Consider the following 21,008-nt stretch of genomic DNA (forward strand, 5'->3'; position numbering starts at 1 on the left):
GCCTTTGTTTATTGAAGAATTAAAGGGGATGGGGAAGAGGTCATTCCGGGATGTCAAGAGGCTTTATGGAAGTTAGGGATGTAACAATGCTTGCTTATCTTGGCTTTGGCTAGTCCCAGCTGGGCACAGATCCACACGGGACACCAACCGGGCCTGACCGGAATTCTAGACTAATTCACGTCAAATTACAAAACCCCTTGCCGTCCCGTAGAATAGAGCCGGGGTAACAAAAGGCTTCACTGTTACTCGTTGCAGTCGTTCGTTTACATCTCTAGCAATCGATCTCAAAAAGCCCCCGGGCTCATGTCTCTCTTTCTTGGACTTGTGGTCGAATTTCATCCAGGCGCCAGTCTGACATCACAAGTTCAGGTCGTCAGCAGTAAGCCAGGCGAGGTCCACCCGGGTGAAAGCGGGAGTTGTTGGCCAAAAAAACATTCTCATTTCACCAACCAACCTTGTCATCAGTCTACGCTGCAAATGACGACTGCGTCACCTTGTTTTCTGGGTCTCAGAACACCCAGGCCAAATCCAGTCTTTTGTCCAGTCTTCTCTTTTTTTTTCTTGCTTTAGATATGTAGGCGGAACGAATCGCGTTGGCACTTATCTCATTTCGGTGTTTTAAACTTTTTGTTTTGGCGAGTGACCAGGACTCCACAACAACCGAGAACCGGTGTGCGACAGTATCCGGAAATCTCGGCGTGGACCGGCATGTTGTTCGCTGTCGGTCAACCCGTCTTTTGAACCTCGGCAGATTCGAGCTGCAGTGAAGAGCGCGAAATTGGCCGGTGAACTTAAGCGGCTGCGGCAAGAGCTCCAAAAATCAGACTTCCCTTCCAATAAAAAAAAACAATCTCCTTTGCCAACGTCAAGTACATCACTGTTATTCCTAATCACCGACTAGCTCCATTGTAAAGGTTTATGAAAATATGCTGGCTAGCAAAAGACGGACGGTTCTGTCCAACGTGAACTATTCTGTCCTGGTCTACTTACGGGCTAACAACATGCCGAGTACCATTGTACAAACCAGAGCCAGAATCTATGACGTGGCCCTCTTCTTGATATTGTTTCTCGTTTTTACCGTATTATGTCGCGATTTTGGCGCATATCCGGTCTGTCGGGATCCCTCTCGCCCTCCCAGCTTTCTTTTTGCGCGCGCTGCCTTTCGGCTCACTCACAGCTATTTGGAAGCCAGGAAGTTCCCTCTTTATCCTCATAAATTTAAAATGGAAAACCCCCGTGTTGCTTTGAATTATATCATTCAAGGTGGTAATCCACCCGAAAGTTGTGAGGATTTCCCAACTGTATCAGCCTAGGGAGATGCTTGGGAGGAAGCTTCTGCATTCAAACAGATGCTTAGTCGTCTGGAGAAGTCCTGGGTTGTTTATAGCACATATAGCCCATATGATTTGTGGAAGTCTAGATGCGTGATGCGAACAGCGTGTGAGCTTGTGGGAATAGGATAGATAGCTATTTATACAAAGGACTCGCGCCCACAACTCGGCATGCATCACAATGTACTTTCTGCAAAGCCCACAAGTTCTGTGGCGTTTTTATCGTCTTATATCTTCGAGAGCCTCCGTTAGCTGCCGCATGAAAGGTACTACAGGAAGCTGAAGGAGCTCGAGGAAACCTGGGAGTCTCGCAAAGCCTACGAGGATGAGAAACAGATCCTAATGAAGGATCCACAATCCCAGAGTGAACTTGATTCTTTGGTACGTTAGAATGTTTGATGCATCAATTTTTCCAGTTCTCCCATCAAATGACATTGTTTTTAACTGACCACGTTTTCAAAATTTCCCCATTGCAGGACCGCCGCTCATACGTTCTCGCTCTGGTCTACTGTGACCGGATACTGGCCAGTAACAGCAACTTTCGCTGAGAAAGCTTTGCGGGGATATGACCCAAAATTCTCCTCTAACAAAATATCAATATTAGTTTCGAGACGCCCTCGTCTGTAGGGGAAAGGAGGGCAGTGAGGTTGCTGCACACAATCTCAACCTCAAGAATACAGACAAACTGCTGTTAGACTCATCATCAATCGAGCCCAGACTTTCCCATGTGCAGACCGTTCTACGTGTTTACGCATGCTCAAGAGGCCTCGCAAGTGTCTACAAGAGCAGCAGCATAACCTCCCCATGAGATCTTACTTTAAGACTTCATTCTTGGGGTAGCAAGGTGTCTCCCTTGTGTGAATCTGTGGACGCTGCACCTAGAAAGGAGAGCTCGAACTTCAAACTCAAGAGTATCAATACTGTCCTTTTGTTTTTGGGTATGCTCACTTGATCAATACGACTCGCAATAATTCCAGCAAATGATAAGTTACATAGTAAAAAGATCCAATAAATGGTTAGAATGGCCACACTGTTGATCATCAGTAACAGTATAAACCTTAACCTAAGTACCTTTTGGTTTCACTGTAAACCTTATACATTTAATCGAGGCTATCGGCTTGTCTCTTGTGTGTACCAGATTGTACACCAGCTAGAGATTCCCCAAGCTTCTCTGGGTGCTCACCGCGCGGTGGTGAAGTCGTCTGCAGGAGCGGGTAACGACTGCAAAAGCGGTATCTGAACATTTACATACCAACTTACATGTCAAAACAGTAGCCGGCCAAGGCTGACATGCTCTTGCCGAACTCGATGTTAGCGGATAGACATCCCCGGTGGGGTATTGAATGGATGCTGACGCCACCTCGGAGAGCGAGGCCATGTGTACGAGCTAGGCGGTCCCGGCCAGGCGCCTCTGGGGATGACAGCATCAATCTTGTCGTGGACTGGAGAAATAAGTCACCTGAGTCAGGCTCTGCTCGGATGGGACGGCGTCGCCGAGCGCGAGAGTCTGAGAGACCCGTGTGGCTCCCATCCCGAGACTCCACTGGCAAGACCACCCAGATAGGCTGATGAGTTATTGAAAGGATAAGATGAAGGTTAAAAATATAAAAATATTCCTCATGCTATAGAAAAAAAACACCAGTCATATCCACTTGCTAGTCAGGAATGTACACTCAATGTCCCATTAACAAGCAGCAAATTCAGCAATAATGCGGCTAGTATTTTGAATGACAGGCTTGACGGCTGACTGGAAGCGCCATGCATTGTGCCATTTATGCCATTGAATTCATAATTCTGCTTTCGCAGCCACGATATCAACTCTATTGTCGTCAGAGAAGTTGATAGGTGGTTTATGATGCCACTGGAGAGGCTGTGTCATCTTGTTCGACTGGAGACTCTATCTGCCTGGCCATGATCTACAGTGAGACGATAGCGGACAGGCTCTTCTGGGTGGGTATTGTTTAGGCATGTTCCATTGCTCAGGTCTGCCTATGCGCAAATGGCATATATCGAAGAGTGACCTACTATGGTGATAAGGGTAAAAATCCATGGCCCTGTACAGTTTCCGCTGGTATGGGCCTTTTGGGCTTTGCCGACTTTAATAATAGTTTTGAACAAAAATATGTCTAGGTACTTGATGGCTCCCACATACACTTACGTTAATAAAAGCCCACGCATACACATACGGTGACAAGGGGGCCGTTTTATCTTCTCGCCCCTCACCGTAGTATAGTCACCGCATCGCCGATATACAACAAGAGCGGCAGGTACAGACCCTATTATCATCTCTTAAAGCCACCCCGTGAGGATGACAAATACAAGTATACAAAGTCACGCAAAGGTCTTTCGCCATGTAGTGCCACTGTTGGGTGGTGTTGGCCACCAGAGTATATATGTCTCACGGTGGACGCCGCCGGTACCCGCCAAACTCATTCAAGGGATTTGTCTAGCCCAACAAACCCGCTCGTCTGTAGCGGCCAGCCCACTTTCTTTCGTTTTAACATCTATGGCCAGTTTCTTCAGGACGTAGGGATATGGCGGGAAAGCAGGTGCCCGTCATACCGCGTTGCATTGCGGATCAAATAACATGTTCCTCGCAGGTTATAATCAGACAGGCTCTGGGCCGACCCCTTGAGTGTATTGCTCGAGGATGTAAGTATTACAAACGGCAGCTGATGCCGACGTTGGGTTGTTAATCTCGCGTTGGGTTAGCTAGGCAGAATGGATAGAGGTAGCTGTCAGGATCAATCATCTGCACGTAAATTTGGTTTTTCTTTTTCTTTTTACGTTTTCTTTTTCTTTCAAGTTCCACTCATAATTAGTGTTCCAATCTAATGAGGTGACGGACTTTCATGCTAACGTCGGAGAGTAATGAAGACAAACAGAGAAAGAGATCCCTGCCAGCAATCAAGTTTGTGGACCAGAAACCTGCAACTGCATTAACGGCTATGTCCGACGTACTAAATATATCACAGTGCTGAGTAATGTATGCTAGTTCAACCTGACGAGAACAAATAAGGAACCCCAGACAAATAGCAATTGAGATAAGAATGCAAGATATTGGTCTGGAGTTTGCTTACTACCACGGGAGCAGGCAAAAAAAAAAAAAAAAAAAACCTTCCCTGCTACCTTTCGTTTATGCGTGGGCTTTTACCAACTTAATCGTTCGCACGACCACGAAGCCTACGCCACTGCTCTACTATGCAAAGTGGGAAATTTCTACCCCTACCACTATAGTGGCTGCTAGCAAACTGGCCAATAAGAGAAAATGCATCCTTAAATTAGACCTGGTTGCTGTCATGCTGCTGAATCAACCTTACGCGTTCAATGGTAAAGTTGCTGCATATATATTTCTGATGGGACTCCAGGATCCAAGTTTTTGGTAAGAAAATCTTGCGCAATTACAATTAGTCATCTTTGAACAGCAAATTACCAATATTTCCCGCTTATTGCCTCTGTCAAACATCTGGCTGGCGAATAACCTAACTTACGACATCATGCTGAACCAAACCAGCAAAATTCTTGCAATCATGGCTTTGGTTGCTTTGGGCGCAGCGACAAGTGCCGCTGAAGCATCACAACTCCAACTTACGCAAATAATCAATTTGCAGAACATTGTCAGTAACCAAAACTTTAAAGTCGTGACCACTGGGTCTGCTCCTACTACGGTCATCGGCAAAGACGTAAGTAATTCAACTGGATCGAATTGATTACTTGCGTGGCATTTATTAAATAGAAAAAGGTGGCCTATATTCACCCTCCCGATCTAACAAAACGTGCTTCGATTATGACAGACTGCAGTTATTCACAAAGCAAAGCAATAACCGAACTTCAAAAACGGTGAGACAATCCGCCCGCGAAAACAAATGTTTTTCAAGGCGCTGAAAAATTCTCCAGGTGCCGCAAACTCGCTGGAAATGCCTATCATGAGGCCAAAGACAATGCCACTTTATTTTTTGAATATTTCAAGTCAACCAGTGAAGAAGATGTGAAGGAGGTACAATCGGTTTACATGAAGATTTACACCGAGACTCGAGTGCGATCCCGCAAATGTCACTGGCGTTTCTATCAGCTGCCGAGAAGATCAATATTTGATAGACGGAAAAAGCTTTTGTGAAGTCGGGGGCGCTACTGGTGGTCCCATTCCAGCCTATACTCTCACGGCTGCAAAGACTATCGTTTTGTGTCGTAAATTTTTCGACCACCCCAAACAAGGCGACCGTCGCTACGGTGGATACCAAGAAGTCATGTTGATACATGAAATGTCACATATCGCTCATAGTAAGCACTTGTTGCTAAAAAAAAAAAAAAAAAAAAAAAAAAAAATCAAATACTAATTTATGGCCAAAAAAAGTCAAAGGGACTAAGGATTGGGGGAAATACGGGTATAAAAATGTACAAAGGTAATGCCATTTGGTGTTACGTCGCTTGTGAACAGAACACATACTAACAACTAGGCTACTTTCACCATAGCCTTAGCAGTGCTCACAATTTATGGCACGCAGACACCTACTCCCTGTTTGCGCTATGTGCCACCGAACCTTGTGATCCGTACGATGCTGATTAGACGCAGGGTTATCTTCGCGACTGTGAGTAGGGAAGCACGGTTCTACAGATTAATCGATCACCTGGTACACCACCATCATGAACAAATGTTATTTGCTGTTGATTTGACAGGTAGCCGCAAAAGCTCAGTTGCTGTAAATGATGCGGATGCTATCTGCCAGCTTAAAAAAAAAAAGAAGGAATTGAGGCTGTACTTTTTAGACAGTACAGCAAGAGATTTAAAAAAAATAATGCCGTCATTTGAAATCTTTCAAGGAAGCAAAGCGTGTTTAATATCTTAGCCGAAGTGCACCTTTCGCATAGCCGCTCGACCAAGACAGACACCGACATGGTGCTGAAGGCAACCTAGTCAGTTATAGGCGCTTTAAATATACACCCCCACTAAGTCCCTTCTGTCTCCACCTTTCACACGCCGTCATCCACAAACCCCTGCTTTCATCGCTGATGGAGGCAAAGACTGGAGACACTCTCACCACTTGGAACTCCCGGACTCTTGGAGAGGTGATAGTACATAGGTTGGCACTGCGTTGGGTCCCTATATTGCACCCTTGTCTTTGAAACGGAAGCTTCCGTAATTTATAAATCGGTTAAGATCTGATAAAAAAATCCGTTTCCCAATTAAACTTGACGTCTGATATGCAATATATACATGTGGTAATCTGATAGCGCACACTGGTTACACCCCCGCCCCTCCCCCCATTCAAAACTTGATCGTGTTTTTTTTTGTCCCTTGTACCCGCCCCACCCGGTGGATGTGCCATAAAAGTAAGACGCGCCACTTCACCCAATCCGATTCGGATCGGAAGGTACACACACAAGTAAGGCGCTGCGCCGCGCCTTTTACATTATAACACGGCTTTGTTGGGAACCTCAATATGCATGCTGGCCTATTTATCCGGAAACCAATAACCGCTGCCATAATTCGGGGGACCAGTGTTGGAACGTGCATAGTCTTCATTGTACTGACGGACGGGGGAATATGAACCGCTATGGCTTCCAGTGTACTCACGGACGGGCGAATTTGAACCGCTATGGCTTCCAGTGTACTCATAGACGGGGGAATTTGAACCGCTATGGCTTCCAGTGGACTCACGCTCGGGGGAATGTGAAACGAGTTGGTATACAGAGGACAGATCGCTGCCGGCTGCAGCATGGTAGGCAAAATAGGCATAGTTATCGGCGTTGTCCATGCATTTCTCCTTTTCGATGCTATATTTATAAAAATCAGTTCATTTTTCTGCAAGTGTCAACAAAGCAAACCAATTAATTACACTTACTGCGGTACAATTTCATCGTGGCGATGATAATCCTCGGTCCCTCTAACTATTATATTTTAATCAAGGGTCAATTGTGTTAACCAAATAGGTTTCTTACACTCGCATTTCTTTTTAATCTTTTTGTTTTGGTGTCCACTTACCGGATCGAAGATGCGACTGCTCATGTATAAGAGTAATGGCCGCGGAGGTGGTAGATAAGGTAAAAAATTTAGGGCATAGGTGAATTATATCCACATCAGCGTATACATAACCAAGCTTATGATAAGCGCAATCGCCACCATGCTCGTCACATTGATAACGGATATTGAAGTGCTCATGTCTAAGATCGCATCCTCGTTCAATCTTGTAATAAACCTGTTGGATGGTTGCAATATCTTCTGAACTGTTGGTTTGGAAGTACTTTCCCCGTAAATCAACGTTATTTTTAATAGCGTAGTAAGCTTTATCGGAAAATGATAGACATCTAGGTGAAAAGTTAATCAATAAATACGAAATTAATTTAAATTTTTGGACTTGTCATACTCTGCCATAGCTGCTTTTATGTGCGCACTTTGGTTGTCACTGCAGCTAGAGGTCATATAATTTCTTTTAAGAATGTTCGGACTGCTGTTACCATTCTTATTTAAAAGAGGTCCAACAGAAGCAGCGAGTGCGACGCAAACGAATTTCAGAAAAATTAGATAACGCATGGTGAAAATGAGGGAAAGAGACGTTGTTGGATCAAAGCTGTAATAATTGTAACAGTTGTACTAGTTGTAATTTTAAAAGAATAAAAAAATACGAACCTTGCTCTATATAATTAACAACTTATTATTTAATTCCTGCCTATGTTTCTCAACATTCAGGTAACATTACTCAATCGTGTTACGGGAGTAGGTTGAAATCCCACTTTCCGAATACCCGCCTAAATATAGGCGGACGGTTGTCGTTTTCGTCAATCAATTACGCTAACTAGAATACCTTAAATGATTTTCTTCATTTGAATTATTACTAAAGTTAGCAACGCTTGCAAACCTTGTATTACTCGAAAGCCGTGCAGAGGGAGGGATGTCACTTTGAATGCTTTAGTTGAATGTCAGGGTTGAATGTAATCGTTTGCAATTGGTTCCAAAATTATCTTTAGTAATTCGTATCACTTATGCAGTTAATATATATTCAAGATTCTTTAACAGTCTAACTTAATGGCATTGTTGGGATATTCCGACGAATAAGTGCACATGCAATCCGCGACTTTTATTTGTAAGGCACCTAAAACTAACGCAAGCGCTCTCTTTTATTGGAACAAACTGCAAATAAATGAGCAAAATAATCAAATATAGCGTTTTGCACTAGTCTAGTTACTTGTTTTCACCCACGTCCCTACGCATAACGAGGTTCTTGAGCATTAGTCAATGACCAAACTACCAAATAATATGCCGCTTTGCCCAGACGTTCGCAGCAGAGCCGCATAACGTCCTCGTACCTTCCTTGAACCTAGGGGCCACATTGACAGACCGTGGAGGTGGCAGTGAGAGTGGCGAGTGGGAGCAGAGCGCTGCTCCACAAGGTTCTGGTGAGATGATTGTTTGAGAACATGGGGTGCTGTACTGAGGAAGTCTGGGTTGTGATTGGGCAGACGAATAGCTGATAGCTAGATAGAGACTACGTTCAACGCTACTATGGACTGCCCAGGATCTGGCCCTCTTTTTGTAGCCTTTTCCTGGCTTCCATGTGCTTTTTGTTTGACACTCTTTGTGCTTTCTGACGGGATCCAAACATGCCAGTCCTTATCTCCTCGAGAACCTTACCGATGCCAATCACAGCCGACATATACTCTGCCCTCGAGGCGACTTGGAACAAGAGTTCGAGCTTCCGCTCCCTTGATCGGCAAAGTGCAGAACCACTAGGCGCGTAGAAGCAGAGTAGAAAGAGGCCGATAGCAGCTAGACTGCTCAAGACCTGGGAGTCTTGGGTGAGATTCTTAACAATAGATCCCCGTCAGTCTTCCATGCCGAATGTCCATCTGCAAGACCGTCAAGACTGATTCATTCACACTCCAAAGTTGCAAGGTGCATTAAAATACTAAGCCACAGATTATCAGCAACACCTACTGTTGAACAGTGTCTTATGTAGTATTATGTCTTTGCAGACAGACCGAGCGCAACCTTTTGTTCTTGATGTCTACTCTGGTGCTTTGGAGCTGTTTTTAGCGTACATGAAGAAAACACAAAGAAAAGCCCAAATTTGACCTCAACTAGTATCTTATCGATTGGTGTAACGTTAAAAAAAGTAGTCTCAGTGCTCAGACTAGACCCCCCTGCGTTGCAGGGTGGACCGGGCGCTCCATGTACCTTTTAGCCACACGGCTTTTCGGCCAATCAAATTGGCCAAAAAGATCGCGCCCGTTCTAGTCTGAGGACATGTTGTCGATTATCGCCGCAAGTGGAGGTTATCGCACAGTATACGCACTGTGCATGCACTGTATGCGCAACGGCGATACAGTTTTTTAACTGTGTATTTTTAAATTACGAATATTTGATTAAATAAAAATCGTACAAATATTTAAAAAATATTGGTATAAAGCTTAAAATTAGGGCTTTTTAACGGTTGAAACCTTATATTTATAATCGTTATAAATAAATAAATATAAAAATAAATAATAATAGTATTATTTTTAACGCCCTATTTAAAAATTTATATATAAATAATAATATATATAAACCTTTTATTTTTATAAAATAATAAATATACTGATATTAACACCCACGTATAATTTTTTTTACCAAATTATTGTTCGTTAATTTTTTATTTATATAAATATACGTTAAATTTAATAATTTATATAAATATTTAATAATTAATATATTTATTAATAAAAGGTTTTATAATAAAAAATTTCGATATAATATACCTTTATATTAGTTATATATAATAATAAAATAACGCTTATTTTTTTATTTAAATTAAAATAATTATAAAATAAAATTTAAAAAATATAAATTTTATTAAATTTATATATAAAATACGCAATTTTAACAATATTTCAAAACCTTTTTAACGTGGACGTTTGTTTATACCGGTTATATAATCGTTAAAAACTTGGTTTTAACATCGTTAAAATTGGTAAAAATATAAACCCATTTCGATTGCAAAATATATTAAAAATATTTAATATTTAACCTATTCGAATATTTAACACTTTATATTACGTAATATATTAACCAGAATTTATATATATAATATATACGTATATACCACCCTCCACGTGTAAAAATTTTTAAATTATATTTAAAAATAAAAATATAATTAAAAAAAATCAAAAAATTTCAATTTTTTTTAAAAACCCAACCTCCACTTGCGAATCAAGGCCACCCATATCCCAATTCGACCAATATAGCGATTAAAAATATAAATTAAATCGTTGTTAATTATTTTGCTAACTGCTATATCTAACGTACAAACCGTATATTTTTACGATTTTTATTTAATTAATTATAACGGAATGTCGGTCGCCGAAATGCCGAAATCACCTCCACTTGCGACGAAAATGAACAAGTTGTCCTTAGACCTGAACCAAAGTGATCTTTGGTTGGACCCACAGGTATAAGCAAAGCTACGAATTGAACTACGGCTTAATTAATGGAGCTCGCGTTCAGGGATAAACCCTAAAACTATAAAAAAAGTAGGTCTGTTAACGCTAAGGGGCCCTTGTATATAAGGCCTGCCAAAACCCGCCCATGGGGGCCCGCGGGTAAACTGTAATATTTATGGGGGGGCCCAACCCGGCCCAAATTTGAACGCGGGTTTTTTTGGCAGCCCGCGGGCCCCCGTGGGAAAAACCCGTAAATACGTAAATATTTTAAAATTAATATTTGTAAAATTCCGAAGGAAATTATACCAAAATAAACGTAATATAAAATAATATATTTTCCAATATAATTATTATTATAATTATTATTATTATTATTATAATTATTATTATTATTATTATAATTATTATTATTATTATTAATTTTTGTTTTTTTTCGTATATAATAAATTAAATTATAGTAAAAATAAAAATAATAAATATTAATTATAATGTTTTTTTTTATTAACCGAATATAAAATACGAAAAAAAATAATTTATTTAATAATATTTTACATTTAAAAATTCCTTAAATTACGCCCATACGATATATTATTCCGTACCCGTTTTAACGCCCTAATTAAAATTTCCATAAAAATTTTATTATATTTTAATCCAATTTAAATGGAAATAAATAATATAGGCATACGGTTAATATTAGCCCGGATTGGGGTATTATTAACAGCCATTTCGATAATATTATTTTTATCGGAATTAAAATTATTATTTAATTTACCCAAATTATGGATAAAACCGACGAATTCCGTAAACCTATTATATTTAGTTTTTTCGTTTTCCGGATTTAAATATTCGTTTTTTACAATGGTAATTTTAATACCGATTAAAAAAATAAATTTTCTTTTAATCGAAATATAAATAATAATACGATTATAAATAGCAAATAAATTTAAAAAATATTAATTAAAACCTGTTCGTAGACTCGCAGGTCTACTAACAATGCATTGCGTGGTAGACTTAATCAATGGGTGAGAACGTTATACCTCTGCAATTTGGGTATATTCGGTCTGTCTTCTACCTAAGTCGTGCGACTGCATTTGATTATTCACGGCCGGATGAAAAGTCTTTCATGCGGTCCGTGCTCCTTGCTTAGTCACCCAATCGCCGGGGCCGCAGCTCCGGCCCGGCTTTACCTCCTTTCCGCTGCGCGCGCGAGTGAGGCTATTCCAACAAAACCGATAAAATTGTTTAACCATAATTATAAACGTTCGATAAAAATTAAAATAACAGGTATAATTAAAATATTGCGGGTAATTTGGGCGAATTTTGGAAATTTTATTTTATATATAGTTTACCAGTTAAAAATATTATTATTATTTTCCATAATTAAATATAAATAAAAATTAATATATATAATTATCCGTATAATTATCCGTATAACCATTTATATTTTAGATTATAATAAAATTAATATATTACGTATTTTATATTAAAAATATTTTAATTTTTAACCGGATATTTTTTTCGACGGATCGATCGATAAAATATGGAAATTTTATCGGGTTTAAATTTTAATTATTTATATATTTGGATTTTTTCGGATTCGGTTTACGTTATAAAATAAATAAAACCGGGTTAATACCCGGTTAAATTAATTTTTTTTTCGGGTAAAAATTCGGATTTCGTTTTTTCGAATATAATTCGGTTAAACGTTTAATTTTTTTAACGATTAAATTTTTTACGCGTTAATTAATATATTTTATATAATACCGTAAACGGTTTTTTCGGGAATTTGTACGCGTCGGGAAAATTAAAATAATGGCCAAAAAACATAATTTTTTAACGTAATAACGTTAAATTAAATCGATATATTTATCCAATTTTATTCGCGCCGTTAAAATTACGGTTTTTAAATTAATATATTATCCCGTTTATAAATATTTTCGAATTTTTAATTAAAATTTACATTCGAAATTGGTAAAAATTATACCAATAATTTTTAATCCAAATAATACGTATATAATTATTTTTATTTTATTTACCCTAAAAACGTTGGTAAAAACCGCTATAATTTTAATCGTCGTTAATAAATATTCCAAAATAATCCAATTTTCGTTAAAAATTCGAAATTTAATTATAATAATATTAACCGGATTATTTTAACCATTTGGCGAAATAAAATATTATTAAATAAATATTTTTATAATTTAACGAAATTAAAAAATACGCGTAATAATTAAAATAATCGAATTTTATTTAATTTAAATATTTTTAATTAATAATCAAAAACCTTTAAATCCATATTTACCGGTAAATTATTGCAAATTACAAAAAAATTTTATCCGTTTGGGGCTTTAATAAAATAAAACCGCCAAATATTTTAATTAATATGAAATATTGGGTTAAATAATATTCGAATTATTTAATATATTAATATTATTTATTTAAACGATAATATATTTTGGAAAAATATTCCACGTTTTATTTTCGTCCGTACTATTAATAATTAAATCCTCGTCGTTATAAAAATTAACCAAAAAAACGCGGAAATTTATTTTAATAATATAAAAATTTTAATATATAATCCCTTTTACAAATTATAAAACGTAAATTATATAAAATAATTGGAAAATTTTTAATTATATTTGTAATTGGAAATTATAAGCCCGAAATTCCGCCATTACGTTATTAACGCGAAAATTAAATATATTATCGGCCGTAATAACTAATATTTTATTTTTCAATTTATATTTTACAATAATTTGGACCGTAAATTTTGCCAATCGTTTTTTCGTTTTATTAACGTTAATTATAATAAAATTTAAAATAATATAACGGTATATTTAATTATTATTTACGTAAACGGCCATAATATTCCAAAAAACGTATTTTAAACCTAAATTAATTTACCCGTTAATAATTAAAAATATTTTCCCTTTTCGGAAAATATTAATTAACGTTTAAGTAATAATATTTTTAATTATTATTTTATATTTTTTGGTAAATATTTGTAACGAAAGGATTTTTTATTGGTTATTTCGGATTTATACGAATAATTTAAATTCCAAATCGTATATAATATTAAATTTTTTCCGTAACGAAATATAAAATCGGACGTAGGATTTTTCGATTTTATTTTTCGAATATTATTATACGTTTTTGATTTATACGAATATATAATATTTTATTAACGTTACGTAAATAAAAAAACAATGTACAAAATAAATAAATTTAAATTGTAATAAATAATTATATAAATAATTATATAAATAATTATATAAATAATTATATAAATAATTATATTTTTTTAAAAAAAAGTAATTTATTAGCCGAAAATCGACGTTGGTTAATATAATATTACCGGACGTCGTTTAAATTTCCGATCCTTTTCGGGTATAGGCGATAATATTGCGATACCGTATAAAGGTATTTATTCCGTTATATTATTATTGGTTTTTTTTATTAAATTGGGGGTAATTTAATATTTATATATATAATTTGCAAATAACGTATAATTTGCCGTTATTTCGGAAAAATTTTTATTGGTAAAATTTCCAAATTTTTGCCAATTTAGGTTTTTGGAACGTTTTTAAAATTAAATCAATTTTATTTTTTTTTGGAATTTAACGGCGAAATTAAAAATTAATAACGAATAAATTAAAAAAATTATTTTATAATTTAAAAATAAATAAATAATAAACGTTATTTTTTCCGCCGTTTATTATAAATTTATTATAATCCGTAAATTTGTAATTTGTAAATAACGTAACGATAAATTCCGTTTCGGTATTTTAGTTAAAATTCAAAAGGAAATTATTTTCGTTCGAATTTATATTAAATCGACGTTATACGGGCGTTTTTACGTTCGAAATTTTATCGTAAAATTCGTTAATAAATTTAATATTTAAAAAAAATAATTTTTCGATTAATTCCCCTAAAAAATTTGTTAATTTATTTATTACAATTATATAGTTAAAAATTAAAAAAAAACAAAAAAAAGAAATAACGATCGGTTTATAATATAAAACGTTAAAAAATTTTTTATCGATTTAATTCGTTCGTTTAAAATTTAATATGGAATTTTAAATAATCGATATTGGATTTATTTCGGTTAACCCCTTTTTTTTAAAAAAAAAAAAAAAAAATTTGGAAAATTGACGAATTTCTTTTTCCCAAATTATCGCTATTATTTATATAATAAATTATAGTACGAATAAAATAAAAATATTGCGAATAATTACCGGTTTTTAAATAAAAATTTCCAAATATTAAATAAATTTTTACCTATTTAATTTTTATTTTATATTAGTTAATCGAAATTAAATTTCCTATTTTTATTAATTATATTTAATTTATACCGTTAAACCCGATCGAATAATTAAATCTTCGATTACCCGTTCGATTACGAAAAATACCAAAAATACCACCCCCGGATATAATTTTATCCTAAAATCCAATTATAAAACGAAATCGAACGAAAAAAATTGCGAAAAAAATGACGGAAAACAAACCACCAATTCGAAAAAATGGCCGTATTAATAACCGAATAATAAAAAAGGAATAACGGACGAAAAATTATATAAAATAATTTAAATTTGGAAATAAATATAAATTATAATAATTATATTAAATGGTTATATATTAATATATTGTTTTAATTATTATATTAAAAAATATTCGCCGTTTACAATTTAATACGGATTTATTAATATCCAAAATCGTTTTTTAACGTATAATAAAGGATTTAATAAATACGGTTGCGCTTTACGTTCGTTTATATATCCAAATTAAAATTTTAATGGTTTTACAAAAAACCGGGGAAATGTTTTTAATATAATTATTTACGGTTTCGAATTTGGCTGCTATTTACGCCAAACGGGTTACGGTATTTACCAAAAATATATCCTTTATCCGATTTATTTTACAAATAATAGGGTATAAAATAAAATTTTAATAAATAATATTTATTTATTTTTATATTTATTTACCTATATACTTTTTTATTTATTTAAATTATATTCGTTTTATTTATTTTATTTGTTTAAATTGGTTAAAATATATTAATTTATTTAACGTAAAATTATAAATAAAAAAATTTTTTAATTTTGATTTTTTTCACTAATTTTAAAAGGGGTTGGAAAATAAAAACCCTTTTTACCGTTAAAATTATATTATATTAATTTTAATAATTATTATAATTTAATTTTCCATATTTTAATTTTAAAATATAAAAAAATCCCGTAATTATCCATTATAATCGTATTTGGGTATAATTTTATATTATAGGCAAAAATTTTTTTTTAAATTTTTTAAATATTTTATTATAAATAAATTTTATAATTAATATTTATAACCTTTTTATTTTTTTATTTATTATTTCGCCAAAATCGGGTATTTTAACCCAATTGGCGGTAATAAATAAGAATATAACCCATTTTTGGATATTTTCCTAAACAATTATTCGGTAAATTATTCCAATCAATTTATTAAATATATTTATATATATTTTATAAGGCGTTTATTTGGCCTAAATACGGCGTATAGGGGTTTTGCGATTAAATACCCTATATAATCTTTACGCGCGGAATTTGGCGGTATTTATAATATAAATATAATTTACAATTAAAAATTTGGGTACGTTATAACAAATAAAAACGCGTAATAAAATTCCTTTAATAAGGGTAAAAAATTAAATAGGCGTAAAATAAACCGTTTTATATTATAATTATTAAATTTGGTATTATAATTTTTAATTTGGGGAATATTTATTTTATTTTATTTTCGAATATTTGGTATATTTGGTTTATATTATAATTATAAACCGTAATATTTATTGCCCAATAATACATTTTAATAACCAAATACGCAATTAAAAAATATTAATACCGATATATAATATAATAAACGGAATTACGTATTATTTAATATTATTAATTAAAACAAATAATAACCATTTTATATAATTATTAATTATTTACCAATTTAGCCATTTTTTTTTGGAAAAACGTTAATATATTACCAAAATAGGTAATTTTATAGCGAATTTGGCGTATTATTTTACCAATTTTTATAATATTGGTAAACGAAACGCCTTTAAAAAAACTGTAAAAAGTTTGGCGGACGAATTTATTTGTTTTATTTTAATAATTGGTTTATTATAATAATAAAATAACGACCATTTTTTCCCATTTAAATATTATTTTTTCAACTTTTTTAATGGGGATTTAAAAAAAGGTTTCGAAAATATTTTTTAAATCGTTAAAATTGTCCACGTTTTTCTAATATTTGTTATTAATTGGGGCGGGGGTGCGTATTTTTAAACCAAATTTAAATTGTAAATTTTTTTAATATTAATTTTACCGTTTTTTAAATGGTTATAAAAAATAATTATTATAATTTTATTATTTTAAATAATTATATGGAATAATTATTTATTTTTTGGTAATAAATTTTGTTTTAAATTTATTTTCCATTTATTTTTATTTAAATTTAATCGACGTTATATATTTATAATTAACGTATAATTTCGATTTTTACCGCGATAATATTATATTAAATCGCTTATACGCGCGGTTTACAAATAATTTAATTTTATCGCCATTATTTATTTATTTTTTAAATTTTTTATTGCGGTTTCGTAAATTTTAAATTTTGCGACCGATATCGTTATTTATTTTACGTTTGGATATTATTTTTGGTTAATTTTTAATTATAATTGAAATTATTGTGGAAAATGCAAATTTTTACCTATATTTATTAACGATATTTATTTTTACAAATAATGGTTTTTCCAATATAAAATAAAACCGCGATCGAATTATAAAATTGTAAAATTTGTAAAAATTTAAAATTTTTATTATTATAATTAAATTCCAAAATTCGGAAATTTTTTTGCAAACGGTATTTTCCTAATTGGGTTAACCCTATATCCACCCCGTATTTTATCCAATTAAAAAGACGTTATTATTTAGAAAATTTTTTACGCTAATTTTAATCGGGTTTAATTTCGTCCCCCCACAATTTTTACTTTCTTTTTTGGTAATTGCGTAATAATTTTCGGTTTTTTACCCGATTATTTATTTAACCCCAATTATTACCAATTTAAATCGTTTATTTGGTAATTATTTTTTATAATTATTTTATTATTTAATTTTAATTAATTATAATATTTTTTTTTTATATTTTATTTCCGCCAAAACGTTTCGTAAAATTTTTAAAATAAAAATAATACGCAAATTTTATACGGGCAAAATGTCCAAAATATTTTTTAAAACCGCGGATAAAAAAAATATCGCCAAAAAACGCAAAAATATACGTTTTAAACCCGGTAATATATTTTTATTTTCCTATTATATATTTAATTTATTTATTTAATTTTATTTTAATTATTATTTTGCGGGAAATTCGAAAAATGCAGCGAATTTTCGATTTAATTATCCCCAAAATATTTTTTTAACGTTTAATCCGAAAAATTACCCACAAATATTTATTTAATTGCAAATTTTTTACGTTTATTATCGCGGTTTTATAAAAAATTATTAAAACGTTTTTTACCAGTTTTTTTATTGGTAAATTTTTTTATTTTTTTACGTTATAATTATTTATTATAACCATTTTAATATAAAATAATTTCCAATTTTTACGTTATATACGTTCGCCGTATTATTATCCAAATTAAAAATATAAGTTTCGTTAAATTTATTTTTAATATTATAAATAATTGGACGTATTTATACGTTAATATATAATTTAAATTTATATTTTATAACGTTATATTCGTTATAAATAGCCCTAAATTTAAAAAAAAATAAACGAACCGCCCGTTTTAATATAAATAAATTTTTTAATTAAAAATTATTATAATTTTTTACTACGTAACGCCCGCAAATAAACGGAAAAATAAATGGTAAAATTTTTATTGTTAAATAACGTATTATCCCGGAAAAAATTTCCAAATTTAACCCTAAATTTTCAGTTAAAAACCTATTTCCGGTCCAAAAAAAAACGAATTAAATATTTCGCCGTTTAAATTATTTAACCTTATCCCCTATATTATTAAAAAAATTTTTTGGCGATAACGCCGAATCCGACCAAAAAAAAAAAAAAAACTAATTTATTATTATACCTAAAAAAAATAATAATACGTTTTATTTTAATTTAATAATTTAACATAATATAAAATAATTATAAAAAATAATTATAATTTTTTAAAATTTACGTTATTTTATTTAATTAAATATATAAATATTTTATTTTTTCCAATAATTTTTTCGTAAATTTTGAATTTGTATAAAGCCCGCGGGTTACCCAATTCGGGCCAAGCCCGCGAGCCCGCGGGCCCCCATTAACCCGCCAAGAAAACCCATAGGCCCTCACGGGCCCCTATCCCAATCCTATGGGTTAATGGGCCGGGCCGGGCCCCCAAGCTTTTCGGGCTTTGGCAGGCCTTAGTGTAGGCTTTGTTCCTACCCGCAAAATATTGATTTATCTCTCAAGAAATAGCATGAGTAACGTTTGTTTCCCAATAAGCCAATAAATTGCTTGCCACTGCACAGGCTGCACGTCAGACGACTCTATTTTAGGAGTTTAACGACTTGCAGGCAAGTGGCTCCTTCAATTTCTCGGGCAGCGATGAACTGAGGCTTGCCATGGAGACCGCCGACATCCTGGAAGAAATCGACATGCTGCAAAGGGTTGTTAAGCAGCAGTCAGAAGTCATAGACTCTGTTCGACAGGTTCTGGCCAAGCTACACCCCAAAGCACACGGTAAAGCTTTACCAAAGCACAGGAACATAAGTTATAACACAGTCAAAATCGGACATATAAACGGCAATTTCATGTTCAGTACCCACGACCGGAACACAGTCCATATGGCCAGTGAGACACAGATCGAAGAAGAAGCTGGTAAAATCATTCAAGAAGCCATCAGGCAGCTAGGGACAATCATGAGCGAGCTTGAAAAGCTGAAAGAAGAAGCACAGAAGACGCACACGCTGGTAAGCTTTGAACTTCTAAACCACATTTCACTCATTTGCCACCTTTGCATTAAGGCACACGAGTTAGCGTTTAACAGCTGTGAATGTATATTTTCAATCTGCTTCAGCTTAAGCAGGCTGCCGCCAATCTTGCCGAGGCGAGATCGACCTCAAAACAGGACATGGCCATCATGATATTTACTGTGGTCACTATTATTTTTGTAAGTTGGATGTATCTTGGGTAAATGGGAATATAGAGCGTGACTCACAAGCTGGTGCTGATTTGACGAGAATCGCGGTAGCTCCCTCTCTCATTCTTTACGTCGTATTTCGGCCAAAACCTCTCCGAAGTGACTCATGATGAAAACAATCCTTCCAGCCGGGAATTGTGGGCGATCGGAAGTAGGTTCCCGGGCGGCGTTCTTCGCGGGATTGGATCATAAAGCAATAAGCTAATTGCGTTATCCACTCAAATCGCCGTTCTCAGGACCAATCAGCGCAGTCATCATTCTTGTCGCTCTCTTCTTCGGCTTCTACATAAGCAAGCCGGAATATAGGATTTGGTGGTGGAAGTCTTGGCTTCCGTTCAAAAATCGCACACGGGCTGTCAGCGATGGTACCTCCACGGTGTAAACGGCCTCCAACATAGCGCGGATAAAATTGAGAGGCCAAAGAGATGCCAAAAAGTTCATTTTTTAAGAAGAAAAAAAGCCAGTAGCGAGTAACCTGGTTGTCACTCTTGAATAACAGATGACCGACATGCATATAAAAACACGACAGGGAATGCTCTATTTAGACGGCTAAGAATAATGCGCAGATTTAAGTTTTTAACCATGCTTTGTCAGGTGAAATGGCTTAGAATTCAATATTTCGGGCCTGTGGAGTAAAACATGGGCTAACTCCGGTATATGAGGTGATAAGCTATGAATTTATGACGGGGATGGAAGGGAACCCAAGAATGGTCAAAGACGAGGACTATGGCCAAATCGACATAGTTTTCCTGTTGCATGAGCTTGCTTTGCGTGCGACGCTCTTGCTGGCAGGGACGAAAGTTATCTGCCCGACCAGAATAGGCTTTCCAGACCGCCAAGACCCAGGAGCGAGAGCCGCCTAAGCTGACTGAGACCCCTCGGGAGGAAGACGAACCCATGAACAATAGACCAGGTGAAACTGCTACGACCAGCGTCAAAAGGCCGTCAAGTCGCAAATATCCCCACACTGCCGAGAGCTTCTGCGGTAGCCTAGAAAGAAAGGGGCACCGTCATCCGCAATCCCATAGTGGCAAACTCGGTTG

General features: G+C 34.4%; 5 protein-coding genes across 5 annotated transcripts; 3 read left to right on the plus strand and 2 right to left on the minus strand.

Moving 5' to 3' along the window:
- Nucleotides 1-1,420: 1,420 nt before the first annotated feature.
- On the plus strand, nucleotides 1,421-1,879 carry PgNI_03090 (uncharacterized protein; the record flags this gene model as incomplete). The annotated part of the gene is made up of 3 exons (XM_031123144.1): nucleotides 1,421-1,440; nucleotides 1,598-1,712; nucleotides 1,808-1,879. 3 exons carry the CDS (start codon nucleotides 1,421-1,423, stop codon nucleotides 1,877-1,879), a joined length of 207 nt encoding a protein of 68 aa, XP_030983350.1.
- Nucleotides 1,880-2,431: 552 nt separating this feature from the next.
- On the minus strand, nucleotides 2,432-2,758 carry PgNI_03091 (uncharacterized protein; the record flags this gene model as incomplete). The annotated part of the gene is made up of 2 exons (XM_031123145.1): nucleotides 2,432-2,552; nucleotides 2,592-2,758. The coding sequence occupies 2 exons, from the start codon at nucleotides 2,756-2,758 to the stop codon at nucleotides 2,432-2,434; spliced, it is 288 nt and encodes a 95-aa protein (XP_030983349.1).
- Nucleotides 2,759-4,806: 2,048 nt separating this feature from the next.
- On the plus strand, nucleotides 4,807-5,456 carry PgNI_03092 (uncharacterized protein). Its single transcript, XM_031123146.1, has 3 exons — nucleotides 4,807-5,014; nucleotides 5,126-5,171; nucleotides 5,229-5,456. The coding sequence occupies exons 1-2, from the start codon at nucleotides 4,829-4,831 to the stop codon at nucleotides 5,153-5,155; spliced, it is 216 nt and encodes a 71-aa protein (XP_030983352.1). The 5' UTR covers nucleotides 4,807-4,828; the 3' UTR covers nucleotides 5,156-5,171; nucleotides 5,229-5,456.
- A 1,328-nt stretch (nucleotides 5,457-6,784) lies between these two features.
- Nucleotides 6,785-7,338, minus strand: PgNI_03093 (uncharacterized protein; the record flags this gene model as incomplete). The annotated part of the gene is made up of 4 exons (XM_031123147.1): nucleotides 6,785-7,106; nucleotides 7,175-7,220; nucleotides 7,272-7,281; nucleotides 7,315-7,338. 4 exons carry the CDS (start codon nucleotides 7,336-7,338, stop codon nucleotides 6,785-6,787), a joined length of 402 nt encoding a protein of 133 aa, XP_030983351.1.
- A 12,049-nt stretch (nucleotides 7,339-19,387) lies between these two features.
- On the plus strand, nucleotides 19,388-20,511 carry PgNI_03094 (uncharacterized protein; the record flags this gene model as incomplete). Its single annotated transcript, XM_031123148.1, has 4 exons — nucleotides 19,388-19,735; nucleotides 19,843-19,935; nucleotides 20,017-20,116; nucleotides 20,202-20,511. 4 exons carry the CDS (start codon nucleotides 19,388-19,390, stop codon nucleotides 20,345-20,347), a joined length of 687 nt encoding a protein of 228 aa, XP_030983346.1. The 3' UTR covers nucleotides 20,348-20,511.
- Nucleotides 20,512-21,008: the final 497 nt, after the last annotated feature.

This window comes from Pyricularia grisea, assembly GCF_004355905.1.
Source record: "Pyricularia grisea strain NI907 chromosome Unknown Pyricularia_grisea_NI907_Scaffold_2, whole genome shotgun sequence".
NCBI lineage: Eukaryota > Fungi > Ascomycota > Sordariomycetes > Magnaporthales > Pyriculariaceae > Pyricularia > Pyricularia grisea.